This window comes from Lonchura striata, chromosome 3 (assembly GCF_046129695.1).
Source record: "Lonchura striata isolate bLonStr1 chromosome 3, bLonStr1.mat, whole genome shotgun sequence".
NCBI classification, from domain to species: domain Eukaryota; kingdom Metazoa; phylum Chordata; class Aves; order Passeriformes; family Estrildidae; genus Lonchura; species Lonchura striata.
The window spans coordinates 108,030,015-108,048,471 of NC_134605.1; the positions used below are offsets into that span (position 1 = coordinate 108,030,015).

At 40.2% G+C, this 18,457-nt stretch overlaps 2 protein-coding genes across 4 annotated transcripts in view; one reads left to right on the plus strand and one right to left on the minus strand.

Annotated features, from left to right (window-relative positions):
- Positions 1-4,463, plus strand: part of ADGRF5 (adhesion G protein-coupled receptor F5) — a 47,069-nt gene extending 42,606 nt beyond the window's left edge. For both annotated transcript variants that reach the window (XM_021529759.2, XM_021529758.2), the window contains exons 19-22: positions 505-546; positions 645-704; positions 2,563-2,647; positions 3,472-4,463. In XM_021529759.2, coding sequence (XP_021385434.2) covers positions 505-546; positions 645-704; positions 2,563-2,647; positions 3,472-3,551 — 267 coding nt within the window. In that variant the 3' untranslated portion in view covers positions 3,552-4,463. The remainder of the gene's footprint in view (positions 1-504; positions 547-644; positions 705-2,562; positions 2,648-3,471) is intronic.
- An 841-nt stretch (positions 4,464-5,304) lies between these two features.
- Positions 5,305-18,220, minus strand: MEP1A (meprin A subunit alpha). Of its 2 annotated transcripts, none has more exons than XM_021529760.3 (14): positions 18,152-18,220; positions 18,044-18,068; positions 17,899-17,946; positions 17,349-17,389; positions 17,177-17,255; positions 16,738-16,855; positions 15,108-15,283; positions 13,264-13,485; positions 12,179-12,328; positions 9,359-9,574; positions 8,016-8,474; positions 6,556-6,726; positions 5,819-6,026; positions 5,305-5,452 (listed from the first exon to the last, which is right to left on the minus strand). In XM_021529760.3, the coding sequence occupies exons 1-14, from the start codon at positions 18,218-18,220 to the stop codon at positions 5,305-5,307; spliced, it is 2,130 nt and encodes a 709-aa protein (XP_021385435.2). The 2 variants fall into 2 exon arrangements, with proteins under 2 accessions (XP_021385435.2, XP_077638583.1); XM_077782457.1 differs by having other exon boundaries at positions 6,556-6,722; positions 8,009-8,474.
- Positions 18,221-18,457: the final 237 nt, after the last annotated feature.

Below are 18,457 nucleotides of genomic sequence, written 5' to 3' on the forward strand. Positions count from 1 at the left end.
TTAAGAGTTTTCAGTCAGTATGACTTTTGTGACACATTTAGGTGGCCAGTAGGGTCCCAATACAAGGAGATTTCTTAAGGACAATATAGTTATGTCTATTCTCTTTTTGAAGATTATTCTTAAGATTCACCATTGTTAAGAATGGCATCAAAACTGTTTTCTTCAAACCAAACTCACTGGCCTTTTTCTTGGAACCTACTAGTTTGCCAGGAGAGCATAGGTAGGACATGTCCTCCATACACATACATTCCCTCTTCCAAATACATTTAGTGCTACCAAACTATCTGTGTCAGTTTGTAGACCAGATCAACACAGAATTTAAATAGACCAGGCCTAGGGAACTGCCAAATGAGCAGCCCACTATGTCATATGCAGTTAGTAAAATGCCCTCTTGTCAAAGAGTTCAAAGTTTAAACAGTATCATGAACAATGTTGGAGATACTTATTATATATTGCAATTAAAGATTGGTGTCATCAAAATGCATGTAATTATCTGTCTCCTAGGGATTATTCATTTTGGTGTTTGGGACTCTCTGGGATAAGAAGGTAAGGATTCCAACTATTTCTTACATTATATCAAAATGCTGTTGAAATTTGAACAGAATTCCTGTATTTACTGATTGACTAATTTTTTTAACAAATAGATACAAGAAGCCCTGTTGAAGAGGAATTCATCATCCAAATGGAGTTCACAGCAATCAAAGGTTAGACTATTGACCTAAAAATGTCTTTCAGTTACTGCTGAGTAGTCTAACATTGTCTACTGCACTTTAAATTCTGGATTATTTTTTTGAACAAATCAGAGAGGACACTAACAACATAAATATGATTATACCCCTTTTTAAAAGTTCATAATTTTCACTATAATTGGTAAAAAATGAGAAAGCAGTTAGTGGATATTTGCTTTAAATTCCACAAGAAATAAATTACAAAATGTAACTGAAACTTTTAGTTAGAAAACAGAATTTTTTTTTTTTTTGACACTAGTATTTATTCCCAAACTGAGAGAAATGCAAGGGGGACTTCTTCGGGAATTATCATTTCAACTTACACTTCTGCATTAGAACACCTTAATAAAAATGACAGGATGTATAAGAAACTTAAAAGGTTGTGGGCTGAAAGAGGCCTTCAAGATCATCTAGTTCCAACACCCACCCCACCCTCTTCCTGAGCTGCCAATGGTGCTGGCATCACCCTTATATGACAATAAAGCTTGATTTTATATTATTATCTGAACAGGGTTTATTCAGAAGAGACTGTACAGGTATTATGAAAGAACTAGGAAGCCAACTTAAAAGCAAGGATAATTAAGAAGATGAAAACACAGGCTCAAAGAAATTAAGGAGCCCATTTAGGTTGAACTGTCAGTTCAGAAGAGCAGCATTGGATCAAATCACTCCAATTACTGCAGGAATTGCTGGAATTGGAAAGTACCCTCAGGGATCATCTTGCAGAACACTCCTATCAGAGCATGGTCAGCTAGAGCTCAGAGCTGTATCCAGTTGGGTTTGAGTAGCTCCAAGGATGGAGACACCACAAGCTCTATGTGCAGCCTTTTCCTGTGTTTGGCCACCCTCATCATGCAACAGTTTCATCTTAAGTGGGATTTCCTGTATTTCTATTTGTTCTCAAAGCCTCTCGTCCTTCCACTGGGCACCAAGGAGAAAAGTCTGGCTCTATCTTTAGTCTGTCCTAATCAGACAGCTCTGAGTATGTCCTGGCATTGAGTTTGTTCCTCCCCAGGAACAGGAGGACTTTGAACTTCCCTTTGCTGAACTTCCTAAGATTTCTGTCATTCCATTCCTCCAGCCTGTAGAGGTCTGAGAATGAGCAAATAAAGCATTATCAAAGTCTTTGATTAAGCATTTTATATGTTATTTGTTTACCTTCTTTCTCTAACACCTTATGATATAGGTGACAATACACAACACTGCCTAATTTCCCCCACCAAAGTACAACTAAATAATGAAGAAGGACCGAAAAGAAAATATGTGCTTTTCATCTCATTTTTTAGTACATCCTTGGAGGAATCCCATTAAATTCTCAAACCACTCCAGAACCAAAAAAAAAACCACTTCATTTTAGCAGCAAAACGTTCCTTCCTTCCTTCATATCTGGACTGCAGAGAGTTGTGTTCCAATGCCCTCTAGCGTGTCAAATTAAATTTGCCTCGGATTATCTCAGGCTGTTGGCTGTCAAGAACAATCCCCATTCACATAAATCTTAGCTTTTGTGGCTACCTTAATGGCCATACTGGCAGAGATAAGAGAACAGGATCCCATACTGCCTGTTAGGACAGACTCTGGAGCCTGAGCCGTCCCCCCCAGCCAAGAGTTAGAGATAAGCAGTTTGTGTCCTGTAGTTTCTTTTAAAGTCGATCTCCTCCATCACCACCATAAACATGTAAATGTGTGAACTTGATACCTCACAAACATCTTGCTTTACCTCCTGTGGATTTTTTGCTCACACTACTGAAACAGTTTGTTGGAACCTTCTTTTTTCCTCCCTAAAATGGGGCTACAAAAAACTTCATTTCACAAAAAGCAATTTTCTCTCTTTCAGTCATCCTCCCTGATCCTGGTGACACCAATGCTTGCTATGAGCTACCCATTTTCAAGAACCTTTAACAACTTATGTGGGAAAACAGGTATGTGACAATAGATCTCCCTTACTGAAGCACAAACAGGATTTGGCATTCATTCTTGCTCTCAGGGTCTGTCTGTCCTGATATCCATTCATCTATTTGTCTCTCCATGTATCCATAGATGGTTTTTAACCTTCTAATGCAAAGCAACTGTAACAAGTCAATTGTAGCATAATGCTAGCAGCGAAATTGTCCATCTCTAAAACAATTATTGGATGTTTTACCAATTCTAAACCTCACTAAGTGAGCTTTGTTTTGAGCTCAATGAGATCACAGCACAGTTCATCCATTATTCATGTACTCTTCACCACTTTGGAACTGCACTTCTTCAATGTTCTCTGGCTGTCATTTTGTCGACATCACCGTTTTAGTTATGGCTTCATCTTGCAAAAAGCATTACTGGAAATAACATTTAATTTCTAAATGTCCAGTTTTTGTATTCACACATTGTTCAGAGAACAATGACACTTGGGTCTTAGCTTAGAGCCTTGTGGCCATAAGAGGGAGGGAGCTGGAGTTCATTTCAGGAGCCTGTGGATGTGCTGTGTTCTGGATGTGTCCCTGTGCTCCAGGAGAAGCACTAAGTGCCTCCATTTGTGTGAGAAAATCATTGCCCTGTGACATGGTTGGCAATTCAAGCTGACACATCCTGGCTATGTCACCAAATACGGTGAGTTCTGTGGTATTGCTGTAATCCAGGTGGTGCCAGGGCTGCAGGGCAAGGCAGAGCCACCTTGGCCATCAGCACAGCTGCCACTGTCCTTACTTTGCAGTGACAACGTCCCAGGCTCTCCGTCCTTGTCTAACCCCTGTGCTTTGTTTTGCAGGCAAATACAGAGTATCTTCTTCAGACCCATCCACCTCTTCCACTGAAAATACTTCCAAGGCATATTCCCTGCTTAACTGAAGCACTGCCAATGCTAAATCATGTAACTCTGAAAGGACTCTTCCAAGACACACACAAAAAGTACCTGGGAGTCACCAGGGAGTGGACTGCTTCATTTTGACTAAATTGTGCCTTGGTGAATTCTTCTGGAATTATCATTTCTGGTTAATGTGTAAGGCAGGGAAGCTGAGAGACGTGGAATTTCACAAGGTTTGCCAACCCCAGAAGAGATAACAAGGATTTGAAGCCTTCATGTGCAAGAAAGGACATTGGGAGTGAAGAATTGTCAGCCCTAAAGTGGGTGCTTAGCACTATGCAGTACTGAGAGATGAACTGCAGTGCTTCACACAGTTATTGTCCAGTGGATTTGGTATTTCCCCAATGAACTCTCCAAATGACCCCAAAGGCCTATGCAGATGCACAAATACCTCACGGCTTCTCTCTTGCCCTTGTATTAGAGTCTGGAAAGGCCATAGTGGTTTCCACTTTCTATTTAAGATTTTCTGGAACTAAAAATTTCCAACTGAGAAGGCCCATTTCAGATCTTCACTTTTGACTCACATAAAATGAAGACCGTGATGATTCCTGCATGGTCTTCTTTCAGATGGAAAGACTGAAAGCTCCATGTGGCAATTTTTTGAAGAAAAGGAAGCTTTATGCCCTTAACAATATTTTTTTTTCCTTTGATATGTAATGTGGAAAGACAGAGATGGTTGCTGCCCTCTGCCACAGAGGGGACTGCATTTATTTAATGCAAAGTAATGTTAGTAATGTTAAGAATGCAAGGAGTGCCTTGTGTAAAGTCTGTATGTTTGGGACTTCTCTCAGAGGAGGAACACACTTGAAGGACTCAGAGAAAAAGCTCTATAGTGAATATAAATCATCATGTGCCAGGCAGGATGAATGGTTTTATAAATTATTGCTCTAATACTACATTTGTGGAACCATTTATTTCAAGGCTGTACACCTTTAAAGGCAGGACTCCTGTCTTGAGAAGAACCTGAAAAGTATTTATAACGCCCACAAATGTTTCAAAATTTAATGTACAACGTGGTAGAATCATGAAGATTTAGATTTGAGGTCAATATCAAATACTGCAGACAGATGGTACAGTTCTGTTTGATTGTCAGGGAACCAGGCCTGTGTTTGCCAGTGGTGAAGCTGTTCCTGGAGCTTTGGGGTGAATCGGGATGGGAAGCTGTTCTATACAGTGAGAAGCACTTGTGATGGCTTGGTATGGACAAGGTGGTATGGGCAATACTTTATGAATTCTGTGTAATAACTAATTAGTGTAAGTACTCCAGCACAGCTCCAGGGAAGGTGAGGGATGATGTAGTGACCTACATAAGTATCTGTACCCTTTAGCATTCTTAAGCAATTTTTGTAGGAACATTTCCAGAATCTTAATACAGGTGTTTTGGTGTGATTTTTAACAGTGTTTTGAGAGGTTCAGCCAACTATTTAATCTAAGTTTGAACCTTGGCTGGGAGTAAATGAATAGGCTCTCAACACTTCTGCTTGCTATGGGATGAAGAAACAAAACTTTCAAAATACACACAAGAAAAGGAGTGTATGAATTTTCATCAGGCAGCAGCTCTACATTACACACTTTAACTGCCACTTCCCCAAAAAAAAAAAAGACAGATTGCTGCCAAGCTGTTGGCAGAGCTTTTAATGCATATGAGGATTGGTTTTCTCCAAGTTACATTCATCATTTTTCACTGAAAATGGGTGTCTTATGAACCAGGTTATAATTTGTGCCCTCTGCAGTTCTTTATCTTCTAGCCATCATGGAAATGAGGACGATAGTTAAGACAATGGTTCCAGCAATTCCACCCATCAGCATTCCCAGGATGTTCCCATGGACATGCCTTGACTGACATCTCTCTCCAGTGAAGAAGAAGGCTCGTCCTGATGGGCACCTGGGATAACAAAACACAGATTCTGTGGACCAGGAGCCTTGTCATGCCCTCACCCCAAAGTCCTCACCTTCGCTTTCCCAGATGAGCAGTTCCCATTGGAGGGGCTCACGTCACAACATTCCTACCTTGTCAGGAGGCTATTGCCACACCCTGGAAGCACCACAGAATGGGGCTTCTCTGCTTTATGCAAAGAAACCTGCCCTCCTGGCTGCTGGTAGGAACCAGCAACTGTGGTAAAGTATTTAGTTTCTACTATTCCTTGAAGACATGATGGTTTAGACCTCTGAGGTCTGTAGCTCTGAATACTTTTTAGCTGCATCACGGGCAGAAGAAAGGCAGGGCAAGGAGGGAGGAGGTCTGTGGTACCTGCAGCTTGCTTTTCCTTTCACATTCACACAGACTCCATCGTTCTGACAAGGGCTCGGGTCACACGGGTCTGGCAGATAAGGCAGCTGGTCTTGGACGGGCTCCACGTCCTGGGCTTCTCTCTTCTGCCTTTCAAGAACGAGGCCTTCTGTGAGGGCAGATTGCACATGTTCCACAGGAACTTCAGTGTTATTGAGGTGAATTATATCTTTAAGAAAAGGAGAAAAAAATCACTGAATGATGCTGTATGTAGCATACCTTACATCAGGGGCTCACAGGGTGCTTTCTGGACCAGAGGGTGCTCCTTGTCCATTTTCCCTTTACAGAGCTCTTGCTGTACCACCACAAGTTCTGTGTATTTAAAGCACAAGATAAAAATAATACTGAAATTGCAGAAACTAGTTAGGCAAATCTGTGATGTTCTATGAGGCTGTTCTATTTGGAAATGAACAAATGGCCTTCAATATGTTTGGTGCTTAGAAATGGACATAGCTACTGGTCAGGGTGCTTAAAGGTGTCCAAGAAGTTCACATTTCAAGGCCCACTGCCATTTAGATCCCTCTTAACTCACAATCACTTTAGTCAATCTCACCCACTTGACACTAGGACACAGAAATGCTTTTTAAAGTTGCTCCCCATTAGAAGAGATCTTGGAGACAGATGTTGAGAGTTATTTGAACATATGAAAATTGAAAGAATCACCTATTTTCTAAGGAAATCAGGAAAGGGGTTTTTACCATTAAATTCTGCAAAAATAATAAGGTCATCATTTTTCAGGAAGCTTCTCCGTCTCAGCTGGCTGTGAGATATGAATTTATTCCACCCCCGGCTTACACTTCTGTTGCAATTGCACGACTCATCAAACCTTCCAGCAATTGATGGTTTATCCCATGTTATACTTCCACTATCTGCAAAGAGAAAATGAGAACAACAAAGTTGTGCAGATCAAAGTATTACATGACTTTTTCCTGCATTACTGTGTTAAAGGGGATTTATATATAAAAGCAAGTTCAGGCCTGAAATTCCTAAACAAAACCCAGAGGACTGACAAACTAAAGGTGCCAGGTGAACTTCAGGTTAGGTCTGCATGAGGATTCTTAGTCTATGTGATGCCATTGAAATTCCACAACTCCTCTTTCACTGAGAACTAAACAAACAGAAACTGGACAGACTAAGGACACTCCTGGACCAGTTTGTAGGTACCTATGGTTTAGAATTTTTGTCATTACTATGATTGTTTAAACATATTCATATTTCAGGTTTAAAAGCTCCTACTGAAAAAGTATGTACTTAAATTCCACTAGAAAAAAGTAGAAAGGGATGGAGATTCATGTGTATTATTTTTTTCTGTACCAAACTGAGTTTTGTCCTATTATTCTTATTTTTATCATAGAATCATAGAAAAGTTTGAATTGGAAGGTACCTAAAAGATCATTTTGTTCCAACCCCCTGCCATGGGCAGGGACACCTTCCACTGAAACTGCTCCACGCCCCATCCAGCCTGGCCTTGAATCCTTACAGGGATGGGGCATCCACAACTTTTTCATCAGCCTGTTGCAGTGCCCCACCATCCTCACAGTAAAGAACTTCTTCCTAATATCCAATCTAAATCTGCTTTCAGTTTGAAGACAATTCCCTTTTGTCCTGGCACTCTGTGCTTTTGTAAATAGTCTCTTTTTTCTTGCAGGCTCCCTTCAGGTACTAGAAGGCCACAATAAAGTTCCCCTCATTGTTCAGCCTTCCATTCTCCAGGTTGAACAATTCTGAATTAACACATCCATGAGAAAGGGTGAATGTTCTGTATTCAGACCATGTAAACTTAGGTTCACTAGCGTGTTGAAGTTGTCTGATCCTCCAAAATGCAGTTTTAACTTAAATTACTGTTTAGTGACAGAATACTGCACCCCGCTGGCATTCCATCAACCTGTGGTGATATGTCACCTATGGACAAACCACAGGTAGAATGGGAATTGCCAGGTCTTGAGAAAAACCTATCTTTAGAGTCAAGCCCTGAACAGTTTGATTGTTATACAGTCTTCCACAGGGCGGGAATTCTGAGTCACACACAGGGAAGATGTGCACAGAAAAATGTCCCAAATTAGGAAATATGGCCAAAGTTTCTCAGCTCCGAGTCCTACACTCAGTCCTCTTACTCAGAGTCCTTGGCTGTCCTTGTCTACAGGCAGGCACTGCTTACCTGAGTTAACATGGTCCTTGCTTGTGGTGAAGCTTTTGCTCGAGGACATCCTTTTCAGGACGTCGGGGTCCTGGTCCAGCACTGTGAGTGTGACCTGGCGGTTCAGAGCCGGCCACTCCAGAACTGCATCGTTCTCCCCACTGCACAGGTGGAAGGCAACACGAGCGTAGCTGCTGTTTTGGTAGTTGGGAAACACGCTGATGCCAAACCCATAACCCTCAGGGCTGTAAAACCGGGGGCTTTCAACAATGCTGATGGATGAGTTCTCAAGGATTTTGCTGAAGTTGCGAATGACCCACACAGCCATGGGACAGGGGGTCTCTGTCAGAGTCACATCATCAATGGCAATCCCACCTGATGAAGAGCTGGGGTTGCCCTTCAGTCCTTGGAAGAGGTAACGGAACTTCTTCTGAGCGTTGAGGGTTACGTGGGCAATTTTCCAGTTGGAGTCACTGTCCGCTTTGGTAAAAGGGAAGAAAAACATTGCCATCAGTGGGATTAGTGATATTATGAAGCAACTTGCCCCTAGCCATCCATCCCAGCTGCACTTTTAGACAACTGGACCCCTCACAGAGTCCTGAAGGCCAGAGATCTTAAGCTGATATTGTGACTATACTACATCCACATTGTTTTGACATCTAAATGCTTTGGACATGTTGTACAAGGAATTCTTCGCATGTTAGGGAATGACAGCCTCCAGTACAAAGGACAACAGCCTAAGGGCAAAGATTAAACAAGAGGATGGGAACCAATGACCCAGTGTGTTCCTGACACTTTTTCATGTATTTATCCTTCACTGCAAACTGTTGCAGCCTGATGTAGGCAGGTCTTGTGTTTTGACAACATAAATCATATGGAGCTGCAGTGGCTGAGTTTGTCCTATTTAGCAAATCACCCAAAGTGGGAATCCAGCTCACATTTCCAAAACTGCATATGCTTTTGTATTTCCAACTATCTAAAAATCAGTCTGGGGTTCTTATTGACAGTAGAGGAGCACAGGTATTTTACACCTGAACAGCCCACTCTTAGATCATATAGCAGCCAGTGGAGACACAGTCAGCTGGTCTCCAGCATGGCCTGGGGTCCCTCTCAATCACTGCGTGCAAAATAATATTAGGAATGTTGTGACTTCTGTTGTGAAGCACCAAAATTACATAATTACAACCCACAGTTTCTCTGCTAAATGTGATCATGTAATACCAAAATTCTTAGCTGTATTGCAAGATATTCTGGTAACTTCAGGAAAATCTTTTGGTTTCTGAGCCAGTCTTCTGAGTTCATGGGCAAAGTAAGACAACGCCTCCTCCTCTCTACTCAAATATTCATTTTATTTTCAGAATTACCTTGAAAGGTTTGAATTTTCCTCATCTTACGAATGTTCCCAGTGCCATCATCCTCTTTAAGCCAGATGATCAGCTTGTCAGAAGGGCTTCCTGTGGTCCTATAGAAGAACTGGAGGCACTGCTGAGTTCTCTTTGGATAAAGGATTCGGGACTCTAGGATTGCCACCTCATCTGCCTGGCCAGAGTTGGTGTTGAAGTACATGAAGTAGCCAGCATCTGGGAAGAAAGGGTAGTCTGTCACTGCCTGTTTACACAGTTCCTGCAAAGCTGCATGGTGTAAATTCACCATTTCATCTGCACTCTTTTAGTAAACAGAAGAGTAGTACTTAACATGAACAATAAAGGAAATTACATGTGACAATCATCCAAGACAGACTGGGATAAGAATAGAAGTAGTAGTTCAGCATATATATGGAACCCACTGCTGTCAGCTCATGTCAGTTTTGTATTTGTTGGTCTAATTGGAATTTGGATTCCTCAGGAATGTCAGAGATATATGAGGCAGAGAATTCAGTGTTGACCACAAGCAACTAGTAGATACATTTTTTTTTACTTGATTTATACTGAAGATAATCTAAAAATGAGATCTTAGAAGTCATGTGCTATATTACCTTGTAAAGAGTAGGATAATTTCTTAGCAGTAATAAAGATAATAAACAGGGGTTGAACACAAAGCATTGTCCTGATCTTGAACAGAAGAAGGTCTTTTCTTACAGCTTGCCCAAACACTTCAAAATTCAGTGACTCACCATAAGAAAATTACTTAAGAATTCCTGCTCATCTATTTCTCATTAACATTTTTGCAGTGTTCTTTTCTTTCATTTTGAAGTGTCTGCTTTTATCCTCATATTTACAACAATTCACCATTTGCACACATATCATATCTTGGTATTACAGGAAGTTGTCATGTCTTATCTGTATTGTGTTGCTTTTCTGTTATTCAATTTAGTCAATGATTAAATTAATAAGTTATTTTTTTTTAGCTGTTATGTGAAAGTTCCATGGACTCTTGTCCAAGATAACATATCTTAGAATCACAGGATGGTTTGGGTTGGAAAGGATCTTAAGATCATTTTGTTCCAACAGTTATACTTGCAGCTGCATAAAGGCAGTGCAGCTTCCTGCAGGGTTAGTAAAGGGTCTTGAGCTCCTTATCAGGATCTCTCTAATCAGTCAGGGAAATGATTTTCATTCCCTTCCACATGGTAGCTATGTTTTGAACTCATATCCACAGAAATCTTGCTAGAGATTGTTCTATGCAATGTATGACACTTGACCATTAGTTAAACTTATTTTAGTTTTAAGTGTATTAAATCCAAGTATCTCTCTTGCTCCAAGTGAGAAGCAAGGCTGTGAGCCTGTTGTTGCAATTATTATAGTAACAAATCCCCAAATTATCTAGACTCTACCTTATTTTTGATAAGAAAGTCAAATAAAGGCAACATTAAGTACCTATGGCCATTACAATATGGCCTTGGCAGATTTCAGCAGACTCCCTAAATGTTAAGCTGTATTTTCTCTCCTTTAGTTTAGCTGGCATTAAGTCAAAAACCCAGAATATCAAAACCATCTGGGGGAAATAGGATCCATCTATGTTAGAAACTTAGAATTTGCCCCCACTTAAAATGATTGCAGAACCAAAAATGTCAGAAATTCCTGATGGAGTCAATGATTCTTTGGAGGTGCAAAAAGGAGAGACACTCCCTACTAATTGAATTCATTTCTACACTCTGGAGATCCTCAGAGGCACTCACCCATCTCCACTAACTCTTAATAAACCATTGATACTTATTTTGTACTGAGTCACTGGATGCTAAAACCTAAGTGCACATTAAATGCCCAGTTCAGGCAGATTGGATTTTATGTGATAAAGTCAAAAACTCAGTTAAATTATCTTTTTCAGTTACAATTATACTGTACAGGATGAGAAAGAATTAAGAATCAGCTAAGGGTTAGAAGTATGTGTTTCTATAAAATATCAGGTGGTTTTCTTGAGTTATATTCTTGGGCCTGATCAATGGCTACCAGCATTATAAAAGGTTGTTAATAACAACAATTATAAAGGTTGTTAACAGCATTTGTTATTTCCAGTTGGTGGGTCACTTGAGGGGAATAAACTCCTGAGTGCAGCAAGCCAAAGAGTAACAAAGCACAAGTGAATGTGCTTCAAGTCAGGAGTCCTTCCTCCTCTACTGAGGCAAAATTTACCACAGAAGTCACTTTTATCTTGGAATTGTGTAGTAGTTTACCCTGTCTAAACAATGACAAATTAGCCTCTTGCTTTTCAGAACTCCCTGTTGGGATTTAATCTTTATTCTCAGCTGTAAACTAGCACTTTGTGACTGGGACTGGGGTTTACTGGTCTATATTTAAGAATGCCTTCCTTTGAAAAATGGTGAAATTACCACATCAAAATTAGAATTACCCCTGAACTCCTATCATAAAATCTTTGCAAATTTCTTCTACTTCCAGAACTAGAATTCCACATGCTGAACTTCTCATTTGCATTGCAAACACAACATTTATGAGTGGCTACAGGTGCTGTTTGATTCTCATCACGAGGTAATAGAATTCTTACACAGACTTTGGAAGTTGCAGTAAATTGTTTTCCAGGTTATATTTAAAAGACCTCTATTTCAGATTGTTCTTTCTCCCCTTTGATCTTGCAGGTGTGGACAATTTTCCACTACATTTAAAAAGTTTAGTGAGAGTGGGAATACAAACACTGTTTAGAGTCTTTATCAACTTCTCTGAACCCTGTAGTTGTAGTCAACCCTGGAGAAAACTCAGTTCAGAAAGTGTTTTGTTCCTTTCTTTTACCTCTACAGCGTCCAGAATATGTGTGGTCCTCCTGCCCTGTCACACTGCCCTGCTGGCGAACCCAGTCTTGGTCATGCTTGGTGCCTTGGATCATACCACAGATGTTTTCAAGCTCAAAAGAGCACTGGTCCAAAAAGGTGTGAGTTGAAGCTGAAAAATAATACACACATGGTCACCTCAGAGTGAACCCCTAGCTCATTAAAATTTCTTCTTTAATTTTTGGGGGGGGTTGTTTACAGTAGTATAACCATCCTGTAGAGCAGACAGCCCTCACGTGAGCAGATGTGAGCCCAATGACTCAAAAGAGGAAACATTTGATTCCTGGAGGGATTCCCTGGATAAAGACAACAATCTTTGACCTCTTTGCAGAAGGTTAATAAGCCCCATGTGGCAGTGACAGATGGTGACTCTCTCAGTGCCTCTTTGCCAGCCTTGGTGTATTTAACCATGCCTCGGCTGAGGTTATTGATCTTCATAGCAGTTCTCTCACTGATTAACCTGAGCTCTGTCCTTCCACTCCAGGCAAAGTCCACCCATTTACCTTGGGCTGGTTCAGCTGAGTTTGCCTTCAAGGTGATGCTTCTGCTGGCAGCACCAAGGGCACAATAACTTCCCATAAGCATCAAGAAGTGATCAGTGATGACATCTTCAACCAGCTCAGCAAACACCTAGACAGTGTGGGACTCTAGACCTAGCCAATCTCGGGTGCAAAATAATCTGATTAAGTCCAAATGTCAGTAAAAGAGGATAAAGTGCAGTTGCACTCACCTCAAAAAAGCACAACACACCACAGGCAGAACACAAACACAGGTTTGAACTCCTGGGAGCAGCATGGAAGAAAAAGTGTGAATGGTTTTACTTTCCTTGACTAATCTTTACTAAAATAATGACAGTGAGAAGAGCCAAAAAGGGATGAGAAGGGAATAAACTGATTGTGTTTATCTGCACACCACAGGTCCTGTCCCATACCTATTCAAGCACATTTGAGAAGGGTTTTTGTGAGTTTAGAGACATAAGGGAGATAAACCAGCATGGCTCAAGTATAACCAAAGAAACTTGTTTGCCATGGTTAAATTCTGACTTACTGCAGTTGTACATGCGATTCAATCTTTCCAGATCAATGGCACTGAAGTCTAGACGTTGTCCAATTATGTCATCAAACTCTGGTATCTTTGCTGTGATTGTGGGGACACTTTGATTTTTGTTAAATGAAAGGGGTTCATAGTGCATCAATGATTCGTAGTCATAGGGGGTGTTCAGATCAGTGATGAAGGTGTCATCATACTTCACAAAATTGTGCTCTTGGCCTGGTAAAAGAACAGAAAAGTGCTTCCTTTTTAGAGAAAATGGAAAGGAAATTACATTACCATGTACCCTTGGATACAGTTTTCTAAGGCACAAATTATATACCCCAAAGCAATTACTTCACAACAAAATATTAAAACTTAGCAAGATTTGTGTTTGACATTTGGACAACAAAGCAGTGCCTTTGGATTGCAGCTCTGTGCTCTAACAGGTGACTTCAGTAAATTAAAAAATGAGTATCAATGAGCTGTAAAGAATGGGATATAAAGGAGGATAGATTAGAATTAATAGGAATGGTTTAACAGTAATGATCCTGAAAGATTAAGTTTAGGGACTAATGTACTCCATTCCAGAATCTGTGAATATTGATTCAAACATTTTCCAGGTATTGGATCATATATGGAGAAGGAGAGGCCCTGAAACTCAAAGGAAAAAAATATGACAGCCTGGAAGTGTCTTCAGGTTTGGTTCTTCCTTGAAATAAATAATGCCCTAGCAATTTCTGGGGAAAAAAGAAGGATATTTTTACCCTAGATTTACAATATTGATATGATATTTGTATTGATATGGCTTTTGGAAACATGTTTCTCATGTTTTCTTGGTGAAATAAGTTGTCCTTAGAGAAAGGTGTGTGCTAGGGCAAAGAGAGGGAGCCATTTCACATGCTTTGGTATAGAAGTAAAAAGAGCTTGCCAGCTTTTACTATCGCAAATAATGTTATCAGAATATTTGACACTGTTTTTCAAAGACAAAACAGCACATGACTGTGGTGGTTAACTACACTTGCTCTGCTTAACAGTTGCCCTCCCTTCTGCAAATCACAAAGATCTTCAGTTCAAGGCTTGAGATTATATAAGAGCTTGGAATTGTTTTCTTACAGAGACTTGAATTGCACCTTTTATCAAAAATTAAAAGAACCCCCTCTCTTTTATTTTGTCCTCTTCAAATAAGTCATTGTTATATAATACAGAATCAGATCTTACAGAGAACAACAGGAAAAACTGTCTAGGGATCAGGGGGACTGTGAAGAGTTTGCTGAAACTCATAAAGCTCCTAAATATGGTGATACTAAACCTGAAGGCAAGAACCTGCAGACACACCGGGTAGGAGGGAGCAGGACAGAACCCTATTTGATATTTCCCATACAATCTAATTATTTTAAGGGCTTTTTCACGTGCAAAGTGAATATTTTCAGTTTCAGGAAAGCCGGAGTCTCTGAATATAAAAACCTTTCAGATTTTGAAAGGATCATTGCCTACAGAAGAACTATCTCAAAACTCATCATCTAAATAAGTTTACAATTTACATTACATGATTAAAGGAAACAGATTCATAGATGGCAAGTAATTAGTTTAAAATAAGAGAGCAGAGCATTCCAAGAGCCAAGGGGAAATAAAAGTCCTGATTTCCAAGTGAGGCCTCTCTGTTCTGGCCTTAAACAATGTCTGGGTTTGACCAGAGAAGTTGCACCAAAATTTCTTAATTTAGTGTTCTCAGGTGCGGCCCACTGAAATTCTAAATTTTCTAAAATTCTATCCTTAGGAAGGTCTTTAAATCTAGAAGTGAAAATGGGGTATTGATAAATCTACACTTTGCAAAATCTATCTTGAACGATAAAACCCACCTGCAATAATTTCATCCCACCAGATATTCACGTAGTCATCCCGGTCCATCCTCGACTGCTCATGGTAAAATCCTAAAGCGTGCAGGATCTCATGTTCCACAATTGCTCTGTAGTCACACCCTGACCCAATCGAGAGGTTCTGTCCAGTCTGCAGGTCCCCCACCATGGACCAACACCTAAGAAAGACAGAGAGTTTACTCTCTGTTCAGTAGTTTTCTTCTCTGTGTTTAACTTTTCAATTTGCTCACTGGATTTAGAGTAAGATTATAGAAGTTTTCAATATTAAAGGAATCACATAAATCATTATTTGGATGCTGACCATGTGCCTTGATATTCTAAAAATACTCTAGCCTGAAAGCAGACTAATGCCCAGAAACTATCACTTCATTACTTATCCTCTGTGTCAGAGAAGATCACCCTGCACTTTTGAAAGCCACAGAAGTTTTGATCAGCCACCATCTGGCCAAGAAGCATAAAGCACACAATATACATGGAAATAGTAAATTCATCAAAACAGGCTGAGCGTTTTTGCAATAACTTGGGCTGGAGAAAAGACCCCAGGAGTATTTGGAACAGCAACATTTGGTCCTTTTTAACAGCAACCGTGTTTTGCATTTGCCAGAGGTATGAAAGGACATTTCTAGTATTAAGATCTTCAATGCTGACTTGTCAAAAATCATGGTGCTTGTAAACTTTTAAAAGAAGTGTCATAGGACACTCAAGGAAGAGCTGAAGGCAGAAACATGAACTTCTGGGGGAAAAAGTAATAGTCACAGCTGATACAGTGAGAAGATTTTTGTGCTTTTCTGCATTTTCTTTCAAAACATACTTAGCTGTAGGAAACAAATCCTTTCACTTCTTGAAAACTTGAATCTCTGTGCATAAAACCCTTTCAGAATTTGAGAGACTATTCATTAAAGAAGAGCCATGTCAAAGCAATAAGAAATATTACAATAAATTCTCTTCTCTTCTCTTCTCTTCTCTTCTCTTCTCTTCTCTTCTCTTCTCTTCTCTTCTCTTCTCTTCTCTTCTCTTCTCTTCTCTTCTCTTCTCTTCTCTTCTCTTCTCTTCTTCTCTTCTCTTCTCTTCTCTTCTCTTCTCTTCTCTTCTCTTCTCTTCTCTTCTCTTCTCTTCTCTTCTCTTCTCTTCTCTTCTCTTCTCTTCTCTCCTCTCCTCTCCTCTCCTCTCCTCTCCTCTCCTCTCCTCTCCTCTCCTCTCCCTCTCCCTCTCCCTCTCCCTCTCCCTCTCCCTCTCCCTCTCCCTCTCCCTCTCCCTCTCCCTCTCCCTCTCCCTCTCCCTCTCCCTCTCCCTCTCCTCTTCCCATCTTCTAATAATTTCCAGACTTAAATTCTAGCTATTCACATTCACATTCTTGGTAAGTTAAAAGGATGTACACGGAGGTCTTCATCAAAATGGAAAACCCAGACAGGCTGGGATTCACCTTCAGAGCTCATCCTCTAAATAACAGCAGAGGGAGCAGCTGCTTGCAAGGTTTTAGTCTAAGAACATAGAATGAGTTCTTTTCCCGGTGGCTTCTTTTTCTCCGCTGACAGCAAACCTTTAGAAAATGGAATGAGTTCCCAGCTGATTCTACACGGCAAAACTAAACAGAAATTGATACTACCCTTACCCATCTTGTTTCCTAAAGAAAATGTAGGTTCTTTCTCCTTCATATGGCTTGAAATCAATGCAGGACTTCAGGCGGAACATTTCAAATGCCTGGAGAATGACTCCTTTGGCATTCAGGTCTGGAAAACAAGGACAGAACCTTTAATACATTGCAGTTTGTTCACCTTGGATGGGGCAAAATATGTACAGATACACATGTGGAACCAAAGGAAAAATGATTGAAAAGAGAAATTATTTAATTTGACTAAGTTATGGTTTGCTGTGTTATCTGTAGAAGAAAGAAAAATAATTTTGATATAAACAAGACTACAATAAGTAGTTATTAGTGAAGTTTAACATTTTTAATTTGAAACAGTTCTGAAAAAGGCAAATTTTTTATCACAGTGACTGTAGTGCAAATAAGGATTGGAGATAAAATCTGAATAAAGTATCTGCATTACCTAGGTCATCACCCAGAATATAGGGAATGGGGAACTTCCATCTGTAAGCCTCATTTCTTAAGGCATTTCGCTGATTTTTCTGAAAAGGGAATTAACAGTTGGTGATGCATCTACTGTAGCGAGATGAGCTGAAACAATTAGGACAAGCAACAGAAAGTTTTTAATTACTTACAGGGAGCAAGATATCACCCTGAAAGAGGTCCAGTCCAGCAGCTGAAATAGAATTTAATCAAAGATAGTGTCAATGAATTTCAATTATATTTCATTCCATAAACCACATTGAACCTGCTTATACAAAGTTAATGTCCTTGGGCATCTACAGAAGATAAATAAGGACCAGCCTCTATACACTGAGTTACAGGTAATAATAAAAGTGTTGGCACAATTACCTATGGTCATGGATAGAGCTTTGATGAGCTCTGCTTGCTCTCAGGCAGTGACAAGAGTCACACAATTGGACAGTGACCAATCTAAGTTGTTTTCCATGTTTACAACACTTTATAAAAATCATATGGAGATGGGCAGAAAATGCAGTTGAGACTGCAGAGTTCTTTCTGGAAATATTCAGGTGTCACAGAGAGAGAAATGTAATCCTTGCGCACTTGATTTTAATTCTCTTGTTACCATGAGCTACCTGGCTATCAGCCTCCTTGACAACACTGAAAACTCAGCATAATGCTCACAACTTTTCAGGCCTTGTGAGAATTTAAGTGTGAACTCACCCAAGTTGATTTGGGGAATGTCTTTGAATATCTCACTAGCTCCAGCATCTGCAAGACAGTCAAAACATAAAGTGTTTGGATGTGGTGGCTCACAGCAAGTAGAAGGAAATGCTTCAAAACTCAAACCAGCTCACACAGCACTTACCAGTTTCACTGGAGAGCTGTCCCACCTGGAGAAGAATGGAATACAACCCGTATAAGGTATGAGATGCCTCTGGACTGAGAGGAGCCTGTAGAATTAGGTTTTACTTACAGAGAGTGGAGAACCATAGACAGAACACAGCAGAAGTGTCAGGCAGAGTGGGAAGATGCTGGAGCCCATTCTTGCAATGGGAACAGAAGCTGGTCCCTCTCTTCTCTGGCAATATATAGGGCACGTTGCTGAGCTTTCCATGGAGCATCAGCCAATAAGCATCAGACTTTCCACCTTTGAAATATTATTCTACCAGTTAGATTTTCTCCTAGATGGCACCTAATGGCATTGGTCTTATCAGCTACCTAAGTCCACTTGGTGGAACATTGCAGAGAGGAATGTGGAAACTTCATGTCTTCAGTGCAG

Bases quoted from the DNA above. Each gene is read 5' to 3' on its own strand.
- MEP1A (XM_077782457.1), bottom strand. From the start codon at position 18,220: ATGGGCTCCAGCATCTTCCCACTCTGCCTGACACTTCTGCTGTGTTCT. The intron at 15,284-16,737 runs GTAAGGGTAGTA...TGTCTTTCTTAG, and splicing joins TTCTTTAGGAAACAAGATGG to GTGTTGGTCCATGGTGGGGG. The intron at 8,475-9,358 runs GTAATTCTGAAA...CTTTTACCAAAG, and splicing joins GAAAATTCAAACCTTTCAAG to CGGACAGTGACTCCAACTGG.